The following is a 21,855-nucleotide window of genomic DNA, read 5'->3' on the forward strand; positions in this document are numbered from 1 at the left end:
GGACATTTCCCTATTCTTGGCCTCCAAGCCCGAGAACAAGATGTGGCTGTTTGGTTTCATGACACAGCAGTGGAAGGAGCCCCCACTAAGTCTCCATCAGCCCCTGGGCTGTCCCATGCTTCCACCAGCGAGGTGCAGCCCTCCTTTTCCACCAGGCTGAAGTGCACCACAGAGATTATTTGGGAAGCCTTGTACCCAGTGCAAAGGCACAGCCCCTTCTCCATCCCACTGGGTCCCAGTAACAACATACAGGGACAACTTGTCTCTGTATGTTCCCGAGACCTGTCCTGGGAAAGCCCTCCAGCCATAAGGCTCATAAATTTCCCCCATTTCTGGGGGGAAAGATCCTTGTCCTGCTCAGAGCAGACAGAGGTGCTGGAAAGGAAGCCCAGGGAAGAAGGACCTGCCCACCACGTGCCCTGCCCACGCTGCTGCTGTGCCGGCCCCATCCCCGTGGCTGCATCAGCTCACACGAAATGAGCCCTGGTTCCTGCTGGGGACACTCAGCTCTCTCTGAAAGGAGAGGCAAATGCAGGGGCTGATACGGTTTGGTAACCTCTGAGTCAAAGCAGCCTATCCCTGGGATCGCTCTCCACATGCCATGACTAATGTGAGATTTATGGAGTGTCCTCTCCGCGAGCAGAGCAAAGCGCCGGCGTTACAGGCACTTAATGGAGGTGACTTCAAATCAGGATGGATGAGAGCTTGTGGGAAGGAGACAGGAAGAGAGATCCTTTAATAGTGAGAGCACAAAGGATAAAATCCTGGGGAAGAGCGAACAACTGAGACTGACATTTGACCTGTCTCAATAGCAAAGCTCCCATTGATTTCACCGGGGACAGGGATGAATCCCTTATCCTCTATCTCATGCCGATGAGAGGGATTTTCCATGTGAGGGATCTGACCGATCCTTCAAACTCAGACACATGCTATTTTTATGAGAAAGAAAATGCAGTGTGAAGACCTCAAGAATCTCAAATGGGAGACTTTGTAAGCTTCTCTGGCATTAAGTTTAAATCCCCCACTAATGCAGGTCCCCCTACATGGGCAGAGGCACTGCCAGGCAGGTTTATAGAGACATCCAGGAGCATTTGGAGGCAGATAAAGGGGAAATAACTGCGGTAGATCACACAGGAGCTGGAAATGGCACGTCAAATTACTTCAAAAGGAGCTTTCTAAGGAAGCAGGTCTTTGAAAACAACAAATAGTCTGGGGCTGCTGAGGGATCCTGGTTGTCTGTTGCTTTTACACTTGGTCGCTTTTTCTGGTTTAGACGTGTTTGAAACCCCAACATCGACCTCAGCTCCTGCAAAATCCCTGCTCCTGCTAGTTCAGCGCTTCGTGGAGCCACGGAGCAGTCAGGTTAGGAAAACTCCTCTGCCTGAAGAGTAATATGGCCAAAAAAAAAAAATTGATCCAGGAAAAACTTCAGCCTGCTCAGCTCCCCAGTCCAGCTGGCCAGGCAGCTGTGTTGGCACAACAGGGCACAGGGATGAGCAAACCAGGACAGAGAGGAGGGGACCTGCCTCTTTTTGGCACTTCTGCTACCAAAACATATGGGGGGGGGGGCTGTGCTGTGGCTCATCAACAGAAAGGCTCACAATTCCCATTCCTGGCTCTTCCCCGTGGACATCACATGGAGCACCTGTCCAAAGGTGGGACACTGGGGCTCAAGGCCTGTTCGAGTGCATATTCTAAAATGTGGTAGAAAACACAAAAGAAGAGTCTGACAGAGCTTCATCCAACCCTTCCACTCTGAGGAAATGTCCTCTCTGGAGAACAACATGGCACAAGGGAAGGACCCACCCTCTTGTTCCCATCGCGGATTCTAATTTGGAAAATTTCTTCCTGTAACACAGTTTAATGAACTTGAGTTGAAGCCATGAATAGTTTGAGGATGACATAAAGTATTTTTGGAAAATAGGCTTTATACCAAAGAAGGGATGTTTAGATTTGGTCCAGAGATAAGAATAGCTGTGCATGACCATTTGCATGGGCATTTGCATCGGAATTTGCAGCCGTTTCCAGGCAAAAGTAAAATATCAAGTCCTGTGTGGAATGAGTTCCCTGTTTTAATGCCACCAGGGTACAGGAGGGCATGTCCTGCCATGTGAGAGCTACAACCCTTCCCCAGGTCTGCTGAGGTGAAAAGATGGTGGAAAGTGTTCCTGCCCTGGACTGGAAGAGGTGCCTGATGCTGTTTGGTCTCCCTGATCTGGGAGACTGGGAAGTCCTCCCTTCCCTGGGCCAGCAGAAGTCATCATCCCTGCATAAGCTCATTTGTAGTTCTTAGATAAAAAAATATGCTCTCCAATCTGTTTGCAGCTGATTCCTTTAAGAAAAGTGTCAAAGTTTGCCATGGAGCTGACCAAGCCTAGTGAAGAGGGAAGAGTGTTTTTAAAGAGTGAGGTGAGTTTGGGGTCAGCTGTTCTCCAGTGTTCTCCAGGGCCTGTGGTCTCTGCAGTACTGCCCTGTAAATCAGCAAATTTAGAGCAGGGTCATCCCCCTGAGATGTGCCCTCATGGCAGTACAGGGAGAGCATCACATTGGGTAGGGCTTCCAGATGGAAGAAAGAATAAAGATTAAGAAAAACAATCAGATTTTCTCCATCCAGTAAGTTCAGAGCAGGAAGAATGTGAAGGGCATAAAACAAGGGAGAGGACATTCACTAATTTCCATCATCTTGCCACAGACAGCAAGAGGGAATGGAAGAGCTCACAGGATCACAAGGAATAGCAGAAAACTCCAAAAATTCAATCTTGAATGCAGAAGGCACACACACAGCCATAGGGACCCATATATTCTACAAGAGAAGGCTCCTTCCTACTGAAATATGGAGCTTTTTGACTCTTGGGCATTGACTCAGAGTGACTGCACTGCCCAGGTCTTTCATAATCACATAATGGAACCACAGTTCAGGGACAGAAAGGGTGGAAAAAGAAATCACAGTCCAACAGGGAAATTTGGTTTCTTCAAATAACTCCTCTAAAGATGTCCAAGATCTGCAAAGGATCTTTTGAGAACTTGAGGACAATCTTATATGTGCACTACCACATAATCCTGTGAGGCGAGAGAGACACTGCCAAATAAATTATTAAAGCTATTTTGGACAACGTCTGAAGGAAGTAGCATCCTTCTTAGAAGGTCTTGAGAGGATTAAAGGCATTCTCTGTAGCTGGTAGCAATATACTCCTTACTCAGTCCGGGGAGGAATAAACAGCTGTACCCTGTTTACCCTGGGATTCTTGGGACAATTAAGGAAGGTGACCTGGTTGACGTGGCGTGACACAACTGCTCTGACCTGAGCAGCTCTTTCATAAGAGTTTACCCAGACACGGCTGCTGGAAACCATGGAAAATAAAGACACGGGGTGAGAACGAGTTTGAAATTACAGCTCAGGCAGAAATGGGGTGTTGAAACCAAGGTGGTGTAATCCATGGCCATTTGCAATCTGTTGGATGTTGTCTCTGGTGATAAAAATCTTTTTCCCACAACTCTCTTCAGCAGTGATTAGGCAAATCACGAGCTGTCTTTGGGGATGAACCAACATTAAGGGTGGAAAGCAGAGAAGCTCCCGATTTCTTATGGAGAAATGCAGATGCCTGTAGAGCTGAAGATCACTGAGGAAGCCAGTCATGATTTGTAGAGGCAGATGAGATGGTCACAGGGACTGTGCACACCCTAAACCCAAGCAGCACTGGAAACTGCTAATAGGGACAAAACAGTGACAGTAAGGAATTCCAGCCCTGAAGTCAAGTGTTAAAAAGGAAAGGGCTGAAGATCAGTTTAAAACCCCCAAACCCACAATGTCTCAGCTAGAGATGAGTCCAGGCAGCAGCTAGACCTGATGTTCTCAGCTGGCCAGATGCGTGACCTGCTGACCCTCCATCAGCGAGGGCAGACTGGTGCCCAGTGCCAGCCACAGACCAGCTTTATTCCAGGGATGGCAGCTTTTATCCCATCCCATGCCATACCCTCCATTTTCTCCCACAAAGTGTGAGATCTTTCAGTAGCAGAAGAGGTCTGGGCACCAGACAACCTGTCCATGCACCCTGGCGTTGCCCAGGAAGAGCAGGGAGCTCAGATCCCACACCCCAGACAGAGCCCACTCAAAGGCATTTCCCAGCCCTCTGCTACAAAGCAAAACCGCTGCAGGGTACGTTTGGAAAAAAAGCTCTGCAGACTGAACATGTGCCTGGAACTCTTTCTGCAAGACAAAAGGCACATTTAAAGATAATGTAGAAAAAAAAGAATAGGTTTTAAGATCTAGACAAGTGGCTGTGCCAGAGAAGGAGGCAGAATGTAATTTTTTTGTCCCGTCTGTTGGCTGGGAGGGATCTGAACAACAATCACAGTGTGAACCTTAAAAAGAAGCTCATGACTGGACTGGCACTAAGCAGAGACAGGAGGTAGTGGCTGCCCAGTGCTGCAAATCCATCCTCACCATAAGCAGGGAGAAGGGACTGTTGGTTTGGGAGCCCTCCTCTGAGCCATCCACCTTCTCAAGGGACTGAGAGCTGGGGGGTTCACCTGGAGAAGAGAAGGCTCCAGGGAGAGCTGAGAGCCCCTTCCAGGGCCTAAAGGGGCTCCAGGAGAGCTGGAGAGGGACTGGGGACAAGGGATGGAGGGACAGAACAAGGGGGAATGGCTTCCCACTGCCAGAGAGCAGGGATAGAGGGATATTGGGAAGAAATTCATCCCTGTGAGGGTGGGGAGACCCTGGCACAGGTTGTCCAGGGAAGCTGTGGCTGCCCCATCCCTGGGAATGTCCAAGGCCAGGTTGGATGCCTGGTCTAGTGGAAGGTGTCCTTGCCCACGGCAGGGTGGTGGAATTAGCTGATCTGTAATGTCCCCTCCAACCCAAACCATTCTGTGGTTCCCTGGCACTGCAGGGTGCACACACAGCCCGGTGCCAGCCGGGAGCCGCCGCGTTTGCATGCGATGGACACACATGAGCATCATGACACCAGGAAGACAAACACAAGCAGGCACATTATCCCTGCTACAGATGTCATTGAGTGCTGCTGGAGGGCTGTGGACCATCATCTGGACACGTCCACACCGCTAAGAGGTTGCTGGCAAATTGATGGTCATGCAGAGAAAAAAAAAAACAAGACAAAGGAAGGGAAGACTTGAACTATAATCAGAAGTGCAGCAAAGAGGAGGAGGACAAATGCTCCCCAGACTGCCTTTGCAAGGGTTGCCAAAAAGCAGCACATTACACCCAAGATGTGCCAGATGTTGCTGCTGCCCAGGAAAGGGGCTGCAGGTCTGTGGTGGTGTCAGGAGCAGATGGCAATGGCTGGGAGGAGCACGAGGAAGGGTGGGAGGAGAGGAAGAGAGACCCAGCTGCCAAAATAGCTTGCCTTGGCTCCGCTCACAGTGAGGGAGTTGATTCAGTTTTCGAGTGTATCAAAGAAAACTTTAATTGGTGACTTGCTTGAATGTTGATCTACAAGTACACACCAGTATCATAGGACTCCACGGAAAGAAGTGGGAGGTAGAGCAGCTGAAGCAGAATTTAAGTGTAGACTGGTGAAACTGGAGGCAGAGAGGACCTACCACTAGAAGGGCTCACCTGGGGTCTCACACACTTGCCACCATCTGCTCTCAAAGTGGGATATTCCCAAAGGAGTGCTCAGAAATCACAGGGTGGAATTTCATGGCCGTGTCACACTGGGGTAAGACAAGCTGCTCCTCTGGCTTCACAATGCATCAACCTAAATCTCTCTTGAAACAAAGAAAAATCCAAACTGACGGTGTTTTATTAAGCCCAGCAGTCAAAGCCGGGAAATGGTATCTCAATTCATCTGCTCAGGCTGTGCTGAGGTGTACAGAGGAGGTGGGGGACCACGAGGAGAAGGCTGGTCTTGTCAGAAAAGCCCGTGGCTATGAACCAGACGAGAGGGTTTTACGTGCAGCCCTGCCACAAAGTCCCAAAGCCGAGCTGCTCACGCCTCCTACGTCAGCAGCTGCCTGGAGGCGGCCGGCACAGCCTTGGCTTCACCATCCAAGAGCAGCTGGAGACCTGCCTCGTGGCTCTGGAGCGCTGGGAAGGCTCTCACCTTCGGAAAAGAGCAGACAGAGGAGCTGCCAGCTCATCTGGGGGTCACCCAAAGCTTGCAGACACCTCCAAAATGCAGAATATAATTTCCTGTTTCATCCCCCCACCTACGGTGGAGTTTCTTCCCTGGAAGGGGAGCTGCGAGGATAAACTCATTAACATCTGTGAAGTACAGATACTACCACACTAAGTGCAGTGCCAAAGCTCAGGAGATGACTGTAATTACATATTCAGAGCGGGGTTGTTACAGAATGCATTTAAAAATGGCATGGGGTCCCCACTTTAAATAACAGGGATAAAACAGATTAAATGTTTGCCCCTGTTCTGAGGGCTGAAGAACACAAATCAGAAAGGCTCCATCCAATATATCATAATCTTGAGTACGTCTGGACCACACAGGAGCAGAGGGAAGCAGCCTCCGTGTAACGTTTCCTAAATTGCACATATTGGTCCTGTAATCCTACTAAATTCTCTCCATTGCCAATGGAGAGCGACTGGCACTGTCATAATCCAAGCTCTGTGTGCATTATGGCAGGGCAGATCCTCTGCAGAGCACAATCACTCCCAGGCTCCTTCCAACTAAAGCAAATCTGTGATGCAGGGGGAACAGATGTCTCCAGAGAAAGCAGCGGGTGGCCAAGTGGGAGACTGAGCTCCATTCCCAGCTCAGCGCACCCCACCAGAGTGGGTAACACCACTGCAAAATGTTGGGGAGGAAACAGTGGGCAGCCAGGTAAAATACCAGGGATGGCAAACCTGGGCTGGCTGAGGAGCTGGCACACGAGTGCCAAGATCCTGGAGAAGTCTTTGTCGGGAACATCATAATTCCTTCTGAAAAGGACCTGGCTCAGCCCCTGCAATACAGCATTTTACTGCAGTCTGCACAGCAAAAAGTGTCCAAAAAAGGAGGACACTGATATGTGTGTTAATCAAGTGAAGAACCATCTACAAAGAAAAGGCATGGATCTGTCTTCCAGTTGAAAAGCTATAAATAGCCTTGCATACTTGCTTATCAGATTGGTTCGGCTGCAGGGATAATCTCCTGGAGAAAGCAATGGAAGCCCTGTTATGTTGGATATTTATAACTAGATGAAAGCCTAGAAAATGCACAGTCGTGTCAGTCTTGCGCTCGTGCCACGAGATAGGGTGTGTGGGATCCAATTCGTCTCCTCAGTTTAATATAAGGTCAAGAATGGCTTAGTCTTCCCAGCCTCACAAAAACACAAGATCTGATCTCTTTGAGGGGTTGGTGCTGCTTGAGCCGAGACAAGGGCATGGTGAGACAGTCCCCAAAAGGTCATGGTGACCCCACATGGCTGGAAGCAAGGCATGACCCTTCTCTGGACAGAGGAGACGGAAAGGTTTTGTTGGAGCCACAGAGGGGTCAGATGTGCCACACCTTGGGCAGGCAAAGCATGGGAAACACAGCTCTGATGAGCTGGTCTAACACCACCAGTGCCTGCTAATCCCCAAATCACCTGTCCCGGTGCCAGGGTCTGCTTAAAGGATCATGATCCTGACCCTGCTCCTCAGGTCCCTCGAACAGCCACTGCCAGATTATCCACAGAGCACCAGGACCAGCTGGGGTTAATGCTGGTGGATTCCCCAGAGCCTTGGCCCGCCGTGGCCTCTGCACTCCCCCTGCTTTACACGGGTCAGGACTGGGGCCTGACCTCCCATCCCCTGCCATGTGAAGGGAGCTGAGACAGGCCAGGCTGGGGGACAGTGAGCAGAACAGGGTTCTGGTTCTGGTTCTGCCCTGGGAGCTCTGCGCCTCTCTGTACCACACGTGCATTTGTTGGTGGATGGGTGTGGGGTGATTCCTGTCCTCCTGGGATGGGAACATACATAGGGAGCCTCGTGCAAAGAGAAGGATCTGCCTGGTTTATGGGGTGGGTTGGGGTTTGTGATGCTGGGGGCAGGAAGCTGTGCCCTGTGCTCTGTCCCAGTCAGAGCCACTGCTCTGGGCACTGTCCCTCAGCCTTCCTCAGCTCTGCTCATCACCTGGGGCAGACAGGGAACATCCCAAGGACTACAGACAGCCCCCTCTGCCCTCCATCTCCTGCTGCAGACCTCCCAAGTGCTCCTCTCTCTCTTCTCTTTCTATTTTCACCATCTCCAAGTTGCCTGGCACTTCCCAGGACTCAAACTTTCCTCTTCCAGGTCTCCCACCACCACTGCCTCACCACATCCTTCAGCACAGCCACATGGAATCTCCTTGCCTGTATGGCCTTCAAGCCTCTCTTAACTTGGGAAGTCCACTGTGCCAGGGTTCCAGGAACCTCTCCAAACTGCTCTTCCCAGTTGCCTGACCAGTACTTTTGGGAAGAAAGTGATCTGCACAACACTCCTAGACAAGAGGGTGCCTCATATTGCAGGAGCAATAAATGGATTTGGGAGCCCTGCCAGACCTGGCCCCACCATGGGGCTTCAATAGTAACACAGAGAACTCCAGCAATACTCCAGGAACTAACAAGGGAAGAAGGATGAGAACTTCCACTGGACCTTCTCATGTGGTTCCTTAATAGAGGGATCCAGCAGGTTTGCAGCTCCCTAAAAACCAGCTGAACACATTCTCATCCATTTTCACACCACGTACAGACCTGTCCCAAAGTCCAGGATGCTCCCAGAGGTAGGAGGGGACTTCAGGAGAACCCTCTGCCACCACTTCCCTTTCCCTCCCAAAGGTTTCACTGAACTTTCTGGCTCCACAGCAACCTCCCCTCAGCACAAGAGCACAGAAGGCAGCAGGTGCAGGACAGAAGATGTTGTATGCACAGCGAGAGCCAAGTCTGAGGAAGCAACTGAAGCTGGCCAGAGAAGACAGCTGGGGAGTGGGCTGCTGAGGGCAGTCAGGCAGGCAGCACAGAGGCAGCACAAGGAGCAGAACCGGGGGTGAAGCTGCGCCAGGGCAGGGGAAAGCCTACAGTGAGACCACAGACAGCTCCTGGGGGGTTCTCAGGGGAAGCTGGGCCTGAGCAGGAGGTGACCTGCAGGGCCCAGTGAAGGCAGGACACTTTGCTCTCAGGTTTGCCACCCCCACGCTCTCTGATCCTCCACTCCAGGGGTCTCCTCACCCCGGCCTGTGCCCCTAAACCTGCTCTCCCCTCTACTCCCCGGGAAACTCCCACGGCTCTGACCCCCACCACAGCGTGGAGAGCTGCCTCACACCCACCCACCCTGCCCTGCCATGGGGACAGGCACCCCTGGGACCCCCTGAGCGCAGCACACGAGCTCACCTGGGCTGGGTGCCCCTGGGCTGCCACCCTGGACCACCCTGCTGGACCCCCTCTCTACATCATGCCAAACCCATCTACCTCCTGCCAAACCCATCTGCCTCCTCAACTCTTCCTGCTCCCACATCCCCTTGCCTCCCCCAGACCTCCCCTCTCTCCCCCACCTCTTCCCCTCCCCACCATGTCCTCGCTGTGCCTGCTTTGAGCCTCCTCTCTCCTCCATCCTCCCCTCCCCACCACAGCCCAGCGTGGCCAGCGAGCTCCTCGGCCCATCTCACCCCCCGGGGGAGGTGCAGGGCGGGGGATGAGCAGCCCCGGGGGAGGGAGGGGCGGGCCCAGGTGGGCGGGCACGTACCATTCTCGGGGTGCTCCATCTCCCCGATGCTGCCGTCGGGCGTGGTGCGCTCGTAGTGGTCCTCGGGCAGGGCCAGCGGCCCGATGCGGGGCCCTGACGATGATTTGCTGCTGGGGGTCTCTGATTCCTCCAGCCCACTGTCGTAGTAGCTGTGCTGGGAGGGATCCTGCAGGTCCTGAGCCTGGCTGGCTGCAGAGAACGTCACTCGGCGATGAGGTAACTGGAGAGAAGAGAAGAGCTGTTGCATCACCCACCCAGCAGAGGAAGGCAGAGAGGGGGGGGTCATCAAACCTGACCCACAAACAGAGGCAGAGAGCTCCTGCCCGGTGCTGCCAACACCAGCAGGGTCCATCCTCAGCCCCCCCAGAGCCATCCTGACAGGCACAGTGTGGGGCCTTCCCCATCCAAGAGCACCCCATCAGACCACCACCACACATGGGGAGCACACTTTGCACGGTCCCTGTGCTCCCCCCGCAGCTCCTGTCCCAGCCTCTTCTTTCACCCAGAGACAACCCTGGGCAGATATCTTCTCCCATGGCAGGAAGGCTTTGGAAACCTCCCTGAATCCTGAAGCACTGCCCCCCCCTTTCACCTGGGGTCCCCACTCTACATGTCCCCTTGGTGTCTTCAGAGACCCACGTGGCCAAACCCACCCCAGAGCCCCTCTAATGGGATCACTGCCCAGCACAGAGCCACGGTGACATCATCCCTCACCTCCCAGCCTCTGGCCTGACCCCATCTCTCATCCTCAGAGCTACTCCACCAAGGGTCACCATCGCAGCTTTTGTCTGCTCGTTAAGCATTTCAAAGACCCTACTTCACACTTTCTCTCCCCAGCTTTGCCTCATGCTCCGGAGGAGCTCCCCGCAAACAGCCATTAAGCTACATCATTATCCTCCTCCAAATCCTTCCACAAAATCCTTCTTTGTCGTGATTGCCGAGGAGTGGAGAGGGTAGCACGAGTTCATAGGGCAAGAGCGGGATGATGCGTGCGGAGAATGAAACACAAAACACAAACACCGGGAGAGAAAAAAAGACACCACAGCGCCCATAAACGTAGGAAGGAGCCCAAGAAAGGAGCTGTTTGATGGGAACCTGGAGGTGATGAGGAGATAAGTGGAGACAACACATCGTTTAGGCTGAATACCACCTTTTTTTTTTTTTTTGCTGGTGTCTTTACTACAAATGAGTGGCAATCAGGCGTCCCACACAGCGAGCACCGACCAGGAAAGGGAAGGAATTGAGACAAACGGAGGGAAGGAACACACAGGGAGCATTTAGATGAGCTAGCTGCTTTAAGGTTGGTTGGACCTGATTAAATTCACCCCAGATGCTTGGAGACCTGATTTAAGTAACTTCAGAGTTGTTAGGGCTGGGTTGTTGGGTTGGTTTGGTTTTTTTTCCATACTTTTTTTTCTTGAAGAATTCGTAGAGAATCAGGGAGCTTCCAGAAGACTGGAAGTGAGCTAAAATAGCACCTGTCTTTAATGATGAGAAAAAAGAAGAGCTGGAGAATTATAAAACAGTTAGCTTAATTTCAGTTCCTGGAAAAATACTGAAGCAGATAAAAGAACTCTTTGTAAGTACCTACAAGATAACAAGGAAATGAGTAACAGCCACTGTAGGTTTGTCACAAACAAACATGTCAAGCCATTGAACTTCTTCCTTTGAAAAGACAGCAGACCTGGTGGATGGAGGAGGAGCAGTAAATGTTCTACCTTGACTTTAGGAAGTTTTTTTGACACTATTTTCGATGACATTCTCATAAGTAATGCAAGAAAACAGTGTAAGTGCAGCATGTACATCTCTGCCTGGGTAATATAGTGCAACTCACTGCAGGGTGGATGCAAAGCATTTAGAAAGTTGCATTCACAAAGTCATTACTGCAGACAGGCTGGGACGATGGATCAAATTAAATTCTCTGGGTTGTGTCCATCTCTAGCCTGTATTTTCATTAACTGCTGGGGTGACAGATGTGGGATGTATCTGTCACATCTGCCAGAAATAATCCCCCCCCCTCGAGCAGCAGGGCTGGCGGAGGGGCCGGGGGCTGCAGCACACCAGGGCTGGGTGATCCATCAACCTCGCCCCAAAAAACGCATCTATACTGGTATGTGTAAACAGCCTTTGAGCCACGCAGGGATCTCTCTGCTCTGCTCAGTTTGAGCCGGGCTTTGGAGGCAGAGCTGTGCCCAGCTTGGGTGCCACTCCCGAGACGAACCGAAACAAGCGGTTGTTAGAAACCACGACAAAATATTAAAAAAAGAAATGAGGAATTTAGTTCAGGAAGGAGAAGGGTAAGGCTGGCAGAGGCAGCACTCTTGAAGCTTGTGAAAGCCTTCTGCAAAGAAAAAGCTGCTGCTCTGGACCACGGGCAGACAAGGAGAGGCTCTCAGCCATGGGAAGACTGAGGTTAATCACTATGGAAAAAAAACCCAATGGTAGTTTTGGCCAAGTGCAATCACAGAATCCTGGAATGGTTTGTGTTGGAAAGGGCCTTAAAGATCATCTCGTTCCACCCCCCTTCCATGGGCAGGGACACCTTGTACTAGATCATGTTGCTCCAAGCCCTGTCCAACCTCACCTTGGACACTTCCAGGGGTGGGGCTTCTCTGAGCAACCTGTGCCAGAACCTTCTTGCCAAAGCAGAAGGTGCAATCTCTGTCGTGGAGGGACAGGCAAGACCCTCTCAGGAGGACTTTGTGCCCAGCCGAGAGCAAGGCAGTCCCACCCACGGCAGAGCTGTGTGCTGATGACCCCCTGGAGTCCCCTCCCAGCCCGCTCCAAGGGCTGCCCAGCTGTATAAAGCCCACAAAAGCCACCACTGCACAGACATCACTGCCCACTGTGCCAGGAGCTGCTCTCCCACAGCCTCCTCCCGCATCCTGACTGCCTGTCTGAAGATGATTTCCTCCCTCACCGAGGCTCATCCCGAGCTCCAAGCTCCTGCTTTCACTCTGTGCTTGTAAGACCTCAGCCAAACAACCCGGGCTCCTCGGGGTGCCTGCAATAACACAAACAAACAGCCTCTGAAACCCAGCCTGTGACAGCTACTATCCCTCCCCTGAGGGGTCTCCGTCCAAATAGCATCCCTTTTACCTGAAAAACACCTCCTTTAAATGTCACATCCTGCCTGGCAGCCCTTGAAAGGGCTCTTCTCCTCCCTGGGGGGAAAAGACAACCCGCACTCAACCCCATTGCCCCCCAGCCCAACGTGGGCAGTGCCCCCCTCATTCTCTGCCCAGCCCTACCAGCTTGTGCCTTGTGAAGCTCTCCAGCCCAGAGAGCCTTGTTCTGGAGTCACGGAAAGACACTGAATCAATTTGTCTGGCACTGACTTACAGAAATTGGGTTTTGTTTGACCTTTCTCTGGTAGGTTAAAGAGCCTTTCAGCACACAGCATCCTCTACACAAGGAGTTGCTTGTACAGTGCAATCCAGACACGCCTCAGTCTTCTTTTCCAGTCAAACAAACTGGGACCAAGTCACAACCTGCAAGCCAGCAAATCAGTTTTGTGGCCCTCGTGTGTAATTGCCCCAGTTTTTCCCCATTCCTCATGGGAGGTGATCCTCACAGGACCACTGCTGCCGTCTCACCAGGGCTTCCTGCAGAGCCTTCCTTCTCCTACCTCTCAGGTTTTTCTCACCTGAGGTCTGTACTAACCCTTGAGTGCCACGAGCGCTCACGCTGAGCTACTCATGCAGTGTGACCCTTAAATCCATTTTAAAGTCAGTGCTTCCCGGGATATAAACCAGCATTCCCCATTTCTCAACGCGCAGCTTTGCACTCGGCTGTGTTAAAATGCACTTTGTTTAAATGGGCCCAGTTTACCAAGCAATCTGGATTGCTCTGCATGACTGCTCTATCCTCATCATGATCTCCCACTCCACCAATCTCCATGTCAGCTGCAGGTTTTATCAGCAGTGATTTTATATTTACTTCCAGATCGTTGATTGCGGCATTGAATGGCAGCGGTGCTGCCGCCGGGGAGCTCCTCCAGGAGAACCTCCTTCCACCAGGACTCCAGACAAACTGTTCTTCACCCAGCTGAGGATAAACCAGATCTTCATCCATCTCAGAATGCTTCGCTTGGAATCACAGAATCATTGAGAAAAGCCCTCCCAGCCCATGGAGTCCCCCCTGTGCCCCATCCCAACCTTGTCCCCCAGCCCAGAGCACTCAGTGCCACGGCCAGGCCTTCCCTGGTGGGGACTCCACCACCTTCCTGGGCAGCCCCTTCCAATGCTTGACAACCTTTTCCATCCTTCCTGATGTCCACCCTGAGAGTAGTGCTCATTCAAAATAATAATAATAATAACAACAACAAAACACATCATCAGCTCGGCATATCCATCAACCCCAAGCTGATCAGCCAAGCCCTGTAACCTCAAACCAGCTCTGCCGCTTCAGACCCGCAGGAGCGCCTCGAGCAGATCCTGTCCCTACAGAGGCCAGGACCAGATGCCTAAGGAAAGGTTTAAAAGCTGGACCTGTCATGTAATGACACTGCCCAGTATCCCTTTGCCATCAAGCTGCGGTGACTGACGTCAATGCTATTTCCATCATCGAGTTGCCTGCTTTAGCTATTAATCCAGTTGTTCCCCGGGGCTGGCGAGGACAGTGCGCACTGCACACAACATCCCCATCGTTGTCCCAGCTGGCTCATGCCCTCCCACTCCTCCTGGCCCTGCCTGGGCTCCCCAGCTCCATTAACACCCCCAGATCAGAGAGATCCTACTCCAGACTTTTGAATACTCTTCAGTACAAATTATTTCATTCAATTATATCAAGTTTCACTCTTTCAAGGCGATTTTGAATGACTTTGCTGGTTACCAATGCATGGGCAGGTACTACAGCCTACGTTGTTATGTCTCAGTCCAAATTACTACAACTATTCATTGAATACTTTTGCAGTTTTCTACATAATTAACAATTTTGCAATCTCCAGTTGGAATTGACAGTTACTGGATTCCACCTCTTCCCAGCACATTTTTTAAACTACTTATTGTGTTTACCTTGTCAAAATTGATTTCCCCCCAATGTCTTTGGCTTTCCTTGTTAATTTTCTACACTCCATAACTATTCATTTCTACTAATTGCTATCCACTCCTTCCCTTTCCCCCCAGTATTTATTGGTTTTCTATTTCTATTTCTGCTGCCTCCACTTTGCCACCATGCCAAAATGGGATTTGGGGCAAAGCTGTCTATTTTCTCAGCTGAGAAATTGTGGCTCTGGAAAAAAACTCCTTTCAAGGGCACCCCAGTGCTAGGGAGATGATGGGGAGACCTGTGCCAGCCTCTAAATCTGAGGAACAAACCAAGCCCCCATCCCACTCTTTCCTCAGGGAGCACCAGCAGCTGCCTCCAGCACTGGCAGATGCTCTGATGAAGATGTTCATCCCCTGGTAAGTCCTGTGGGTTTCTGTGCTGCCACAGTTCAGGGTTTTTTTTCCTGAGAAGGAATGGTTTGCAGCTCCACATTTAATGACCCCCCATCCTCTGTGAAGTGTTCTCTTGCCTTTTTGAGCCCGTGGCATCCCGCAGCAATGAACTCTCTGCTCCGTGGAAAAAGCCCTTTGGTTCTATATCTGCTGCCTGGTAATTCCGCCTTGAACTTCTCCTACCTGCAGGGTTGTGAGGAAAAAAAAAATTGCTCCTTGCTCTGCTCCTTTCCAATTCCACAAATCCATGCTACATCCTGCTCCGTGTGTTCTCTTGAGCGTGTGGGGACGTGCAGGTTGTCCTCCTGCACACACCAGGCAGGTCAGCCCAGTCCTGCTGCCCTTCTCTCTGCCTCTTCCACCTCTGCCACAGCATTCCCACAACGGGGAGGCCGGGGTCATACTCACGGTTCCAGTTTTGGGGCTTGTCTGAAGTAACACGACCTTGTTTTGATGAGGAATTTTCTTGGGCTGCCCCCGACAGCCCTGCCCAGCCTGCCTGGTCCTGGCTGCACACCCCAAACCCCCCAACACCAGTCCCTGCCTGTGCTGATAACTTATACCAAGAGGGCACGGTACGAAAAACATTATGTCAGGAAAAATTTCTTCATGGAAAGGCTGGTTAAGCACTGCTGCCCAGGGAGGGGCTGCCCAGGGAGGTGGGAGAGTGCCCATCCCTGGAAGTGTCCAAGGAAAGACTGAACATGGCACTCAGTGCTCTGGGCTGGGGCACAAGGTGGGGATCAGCCAAAGCTTGATGATCTTGGAGGTTTTTTCCAACCTTAATGATTCTGTGATTCTATGAGGATTCCACCCACGGATGCTGGATGGGGACCAAGGGGATCCACTCTCTCCGCAGCCCCACTCTGCTCGCTCCTGCCTCTTCCCTTCATTAAAACATTCCCAGCTCTCAGGACCTGCACCGAGCTGATTCTCCTAGCTAAACCCAGGGAAAACAAACTCAGCCCAAACGAGAGCAGTGCTAGAAGGGAACGGTGGCTCCCTGCAAACTCACGGCATGACCCCCTGCGCAGAGGGCATGGATGGAGCAGCAGGAGATGCGGTCCCGAAATTCCATTGTTCACAAAGGAAACCGTAAAATCCGCCCCGGGCACCCTTTTCCTGCTGCCGGGAACGGAGGTGAGCCACCCTGCTCCCCCCCGAGCGCCGATTAACGCTGGAGTGGTGAAAATACCCAAAGTGTTAACTCCCTCGCTGCTGATCCCAAAGCAGGATCCGCGGCTAATGGGCTCATCTGGCAGCCTCCAGAGGCTCCTGCGCCTCCCCACATGCCAGAAGCCTCAACGGCCTTTCAGCCAGCTGCCAAAGGAGCTTGCTTCCCCAACAGCCGCCACAATGCAGCAACTCACAGGGCTGAGAGTGAAAGGCAATGTCAGACCCAACGCCTGGAATATAAAAATAACTGACAAGGGAGCCATTGTGGCACAGGAGTTAGTCAACTTCAGACTAATTCATGAACCCCTCTCCGTTACAAACCAACCTGGAGCGAGGCAACATCCCCGGTTACTGAGAGAAAAAGGAGAAGATAAGCCCAGGGGACCACACTCTGAACTACACAGATCCAGCTTTTTGTGTGGGGAGGCTTTGTGGCCTGTGGGAATTATTTTATTTGCCAGGGTCGTGCCTGGAGAAGAGCACGGCTCCAGTCCAGTGCTACACAGGCTTCGGAGCAGGAGGCTGAGGGGAATATTTTGTCCATGGAAACCAGGGCAAGCCTCGAGGAAAGCTGGACCTGAATTGACAAAACCATCTAGGGCAACGCTCAAGCTCTAGGAAACGGGACACCAGCTCGGCTGGTGGCTGTAACAGCCGACCATTTTACAGCTCACCATTTTACAGCTCGTCTGACAACAGCCCGTGCTCCTGCCGGTGTTCTGGGGTGGGGATGGACCAGAGCACAGACAGCTCTTCCCATCCTTTCCCCAGCAGCACACTGACTGACCACTGCGCTGATTTTTGGAGAAGAAGCCTCCCAAGGCATCCTCTGCTCCTTCTGCACCCACCCTGCCGTACCTGGAGGGGATGGGAAGAGCTCATGGTGTTACCTGGCGCAGCAGCAGCGGGAGGGAGGGTGTTTGTGGACCAGCAGCAAAGGCAAACACTGCAAACCAAACACTGCCCTGGCTTGGTGTCACCTCCTGGCATCTACGGGAATCTCTGGCATCTCTGCTCCTCCAGGAGCTCCTCTGCCTCTCCCTCCCATGTCTCCCTGGTCCCCTTGGTGGCCTGGGCAAGCTGTCTGCCCAAGAGGTCCCTCCCTGCCCTGCCACAGCATCTCCAGATGTTCAGAGGCACAAGAACAGGCTATCTCTTTGTTAAGGAAATCAAGACAGCCAGAGCTGCATTCCCAGCAGTGCTGGATTGCTCCCTGTTAGCACAACATGCAGGAATTGAGGAAAGATCTTGTGCAGAGCAAGGGAACAGGTCCCAAGGGCTCTCCCTGCTTGGACAAGGGAGGGATGGAGCACCCAGGCAGGAGCTGCAGCCAGCACAGACAAGGGAGGGAGGCAGATGGACCCAGCTCTGAGCAGAGGTGTGGGCTGTGCACACTTGTAAGACCCCTCCTGCATTCAAAACAACCTTCTCAAAAATCTTCCATTGAAGGTGCTGTCTCCAAGAGAACACTGAAAACTCTGGACAGGACTACCAGGAGAATTAAAGGCCCAGCTCTCTGATCTACCGTTCTGACAATTCAGTGGGTCACCATCACAGCTACTGGGGTCACACAGGGCACATCAGACACGGGGCTGACAGTTCTGGTCCACCTGATGCTCGTGAGTCTCATTTGATGGCTGTGCTCTGCCCACAAATCCTTGTGTCCATCCCCATCTCAGTGTCTGACATGAGGATTATTCCCAACAGCCCTTTAGCTCTTTGTCCATCCCAACAGGAGGGTTGTTCCCAATAACCCTTTACTTCTTTCCCCGTCCCAGTGTCTGACACAAGGATTATTCCCAACAACCCTTTAGCTCTTTCCTCAATCCTACGTCTGACATGAAGGTTTTTCCCAACAACCCTTTACCTCTTTCCCCATCCCAGTGTCTGACACGAGGGTTGTTCCCAACAACCCTTTAGCTCTTCCATTGTTGACAAACAATACTACAGAAGGAATCTGCAACCAGAGGAAAGCCACACAGGAATCCATTTGATTCCACCTCCCCAAACCAGGTAATACCCTAAATGCAACTGCTCATCCTTGTGAGTGGCTGCTCGCATGGCTGCCACTGCTGACAATTAGCGAGTGCTGACCTTGCAGACAGAAGAGACAGTCTCCAAGTCCTGCCGAAATAATGATAGCAGAACAGCCATCCTAAAATGGACATCACATCCCCAGGCACTATTTAATGAATAAATCTGGGTAAAATGTGGGCTGACTCCACATAGGTGCCCTGAAGCCTCCTGAAATTTGCATGATGCTCAAAGAAGCCGCCAAAGCCCGGTGCCAACCTGCCTGGTCAGATCGAATTTATCTAACTCATAGCAAGATCTAACGCAATTAGAAACCCATTTAGACAGCCTCAGGACAGAGCTTGCCTAACCCCTCAGCCTATCAGAGCTCTGAGCCCATGGAGGGTGTGCAATTTGGCTTTTCTTTGGGTGAAATGAAGATTGGAAAGGAAAATATGGAAATAAATCATCTGAAGGGTGACTCATAAAATCTAAAGGGGTCATAATCTTTATGGAATAATGTCTCAGTTGGACTGGCCTTGGTGTCCTGAAATGTCTATCACTATCAAGCTGATAATAGAGCTATTTTGGAGATGGTTGGTGTAGAGTGGAAATTGCCCAGGACACAGAAGGAGGTCTCATAATCACATTAAAACCATCTGAAGATCCCAGGGAGAAAAAGGTTCCAGGACTGGAAGTAACACTTGAACAAAGCCCTCGAGGAATCCAACAGCTGTAGAGTGGGAAAATAATGCTGGGAAAATAATGAGCTAATCTGGCTCCCAGTTGCACCCAGTGGAGCTGACAGAGAGTACTGAAAGCTCTGGGAGAACAGGGGGTCCTGAGCCATAAACTCAGGACTCTATCAAAAAAACAGAGACAACCAGGAACGCTGCAACGGGAAGACTCTGCACAGAAAACCTGTCAATTTGCTGAATTCAGATCATTATTCAAGTGAGTTTCTGGTTTCAGGGTTGGGGCAGGGGGGAGATCTTTGCTGACATGTAAAAATGAAAAAATGATGCTCTTGCAAAGGTACCTTTCACTTCAGAATTCAAGCCAAGTATTAATTATGATTCAAATTCAAAAAGGTCAGTGGGAATCATGCCTTTGGAAATTACTTGGAAAAAAATATATTTATATATTATATGTATATTGATTGACTTGGGAAATAGGGGGAAAAAATGCCAATTCTTCCTGATTTGTTTTCAAATTGAAATTTTTCCTCTGAGGGCAAACCTGTTCTCAAACCACCTCTATTTTCACTGGCAAAGGGCAGAAGCTTTTCCTGTTTGCCCAAGGAATTGTGACTATTCCATAAGTCTGTGCACCAACATGCTCTGTTGGGCAGAGCCCTCACTTTAGTGGTCTGCAACCAACCTGCAGCTCCTGATGGACGGTGATACTGGGTAAGTCAAGCCTTCATCTGGAGGCATCAAACAGGTAGGACAAGTAATAGTGTGAGGCTTGGTAGAGCCACTTCTCTTGCCTGCACTGCTCTGGCATTACCAGGTCTGGCACAGAACCCCTGGTATGGATGAGCTGTCCTCAGATCCTGGGAGAGCTGTCAAGTCCTTGGGTCAAACCTTGCAGGCTGCGGCTCGAGACAAATTTCCCAAACATTAGAGTGTGTTTCTGAGCTCTCTTCTCTTGGCAAGAGACACCCCTAATAAACTGTGATCCACTTGAAATCCTTGGGAAAAAAAACAGCCCAAGCTCCTCCAGGCACTTGCAGAGCCTTGAATCACAACACCCCAAAAGGTCTTGCCCAGCCTGAATAATAACGAAGGGCTCTTCAAACATCTGAAACACTGATTTTGCTTTCTACGGGGCTTGAGTGCTTTTGATGAAGAAGCAGAAAGATTAATAGATTACTGTAAGAGGAACATCAGACATCACTTCAGCAAGACATTTCGAGCAGGATCTCCGTCCAGAGCTCAGACAAGAGGTTGCCCCCCTCCAAGCAGGGCTGGATATCTGTCAGAGTCTCCTCAGCAGCAGCTTCGCAGCTGCTCCAGAGCATCGGGGAGTTTGGAGGATGTGAAAACCAGGCCGTGTGGGAGCAAAATAGCTGCAGGCTTTCAGATTGCTCGGGCCTTTAAAGATGTCTCAGAGGAGCTGAATCAGGGCACTCTGCTCCGACAGCTTCGCCACGGAGCAGGATCAGTGCAGAGGGAGGGAGGAGGTGACTCGCTGCCTGCCCCAAGTGATGGCTCTGAACAGCTTTGATGGAACCCGCCAGGATCCGCCCGTGCCACGTGCAGAGAGGAGATCACAGGTGGGCATTTTGCAAGCAAGGAGGTGCTCAGAAGGATGTTTACCTCCTGGGGCAGGGGCATCTTCAGGGATCTCTGGGCAGCACCCACGAGGCACGGCTTTGAGTGCCAAAATGGATGTAAATGAGGAGATAGTGTACGAGCTTTCTCCTGCTCTGCCAGCAGGTCACATCCCACTCTCCCACCACAAACCCACCCACGCTTTCCTGCCAGCATCTGAAGGACTGAGGGAGCAAACAGTTTACACCACACAAGACACTGATGCAAAACAAATAGGGGTTGTTTTTAAGGGATCCAGGGGAGTTGTTTTCTTTCTGGTCCTCTGCCTGACCTCCTCTTCTTCTCGTGCTCTCAGCCACAGGGTTGAGTTGGGAACATCACCGGGAAAAGAAACCTTTACTACTGGTGGGATATGGAAAGCAGGTCCTCAAGGGTGGAAATTGAGACCTCCAGAAAGTCAAGAGAGAACAGAATCACAGAATGGTTGTGGTGGAAGGGATCTTACAGCTCATCTTGTTCCACCCCCTGCCATGGGCAGGGACACCTTCCACTAGCCCAGGTTGCTCCAAGCCCCATCCAACCTGGCCTTGGACACTCTCAGGGATAGGGCAGCCACAGCTTCTCTGGGCAACCTGTGCCAGGGTTGAACCACCTGAACCACCCTCACAGCCAAGAATTTCTTCCCAATATCTAACCCAAATCCCTCTTCTTTTAGTTTAAAATTGTTCCTCCTTGTCCTATCACTATCTTCCCATGTTAAAAGTCACTTTCCATCCTTTTTAGAAGCCTTCTTGAAGTACTGGAAAGGTCAAGTCAAGAAGAAAAGGTCGATGAATGGCCTGTTAGAGGGAGCCTGAGTGGGTCTGAATCACAGATGACCCAGGCTCCCAGAGGAGAGGCCAAGACTGAGCCTCATCCAGTTGGACTGATGGACCCTGCAGCTGGTGTCAGAGGTGACAAGGGGGGGACCAAGATGCCAGAGGTGGCCTTTGCTGCCTCCTCACTCCTGTTCAACCCTCCTCTGCCCTAGCTGAGCACACTGTGGGGCTTCCTGGGGCACCGAAGGATCAGGGCACTGCAGGAAAAATCCCTTTTGGAGTAACTTCCACTGACCATCTTGGTTTCTCCCAAGAGCAGAGCTGGGGTTGTGCAACTGCAGCTTGGAGGAACCAGCTTGTGGGGCAGCAGGAGGGAGCACAGCTCTGCCATGGGCAGGAGCTCTCACAACTCAGGGATGTGTGGGGATGAGGGTGGAGGGGGAGGAAGGTGCTTTGGGCCTGGCACGGGGCTCAGA

General features: G+C 51.5%; 1 protein-coding gene across 4 annotated transcripts in view; it reads right to left on the reverse strand.

Moving 5' to 3' along the window:
* PCDH1 (protocadherin 1) overlaps positions 1 to 21,855 on the reverse strand; it is a 56,259-nt gene that overhangs the window by 17,252 nt on the left and 17,152 nt on the right. For all 4 annotated transcript variants that reach the window (XM_027667645.1, XM_027667643.1, XM_027667644.1 and 1 more), the window contains exon 4: positions 9,656 to 9,875. In XM_027667645.1, the coding sequence (XP_027523446.1) occupies positions 9,656 to 9,875 (220 nt within the window). The remainder of the gene's footprint in view (positions 1 to 9,655; positions 9,876 to 21,855) is intronic.

Source organism: Corapipo altera, unplaced genomic scaffold (assembly GCF_003945725.1).
Source record: "Corapipo altera isolate COAL_440 unplaced genomic scaffold, ASM394572v1 160, whole genome shotgun sequence".
Taxonomy (NCBI): Eukaryota; Metazoa; Chordata; class Aves; order Passeriformes; family Pipridae; genus Corapipo; species Corapipo altera.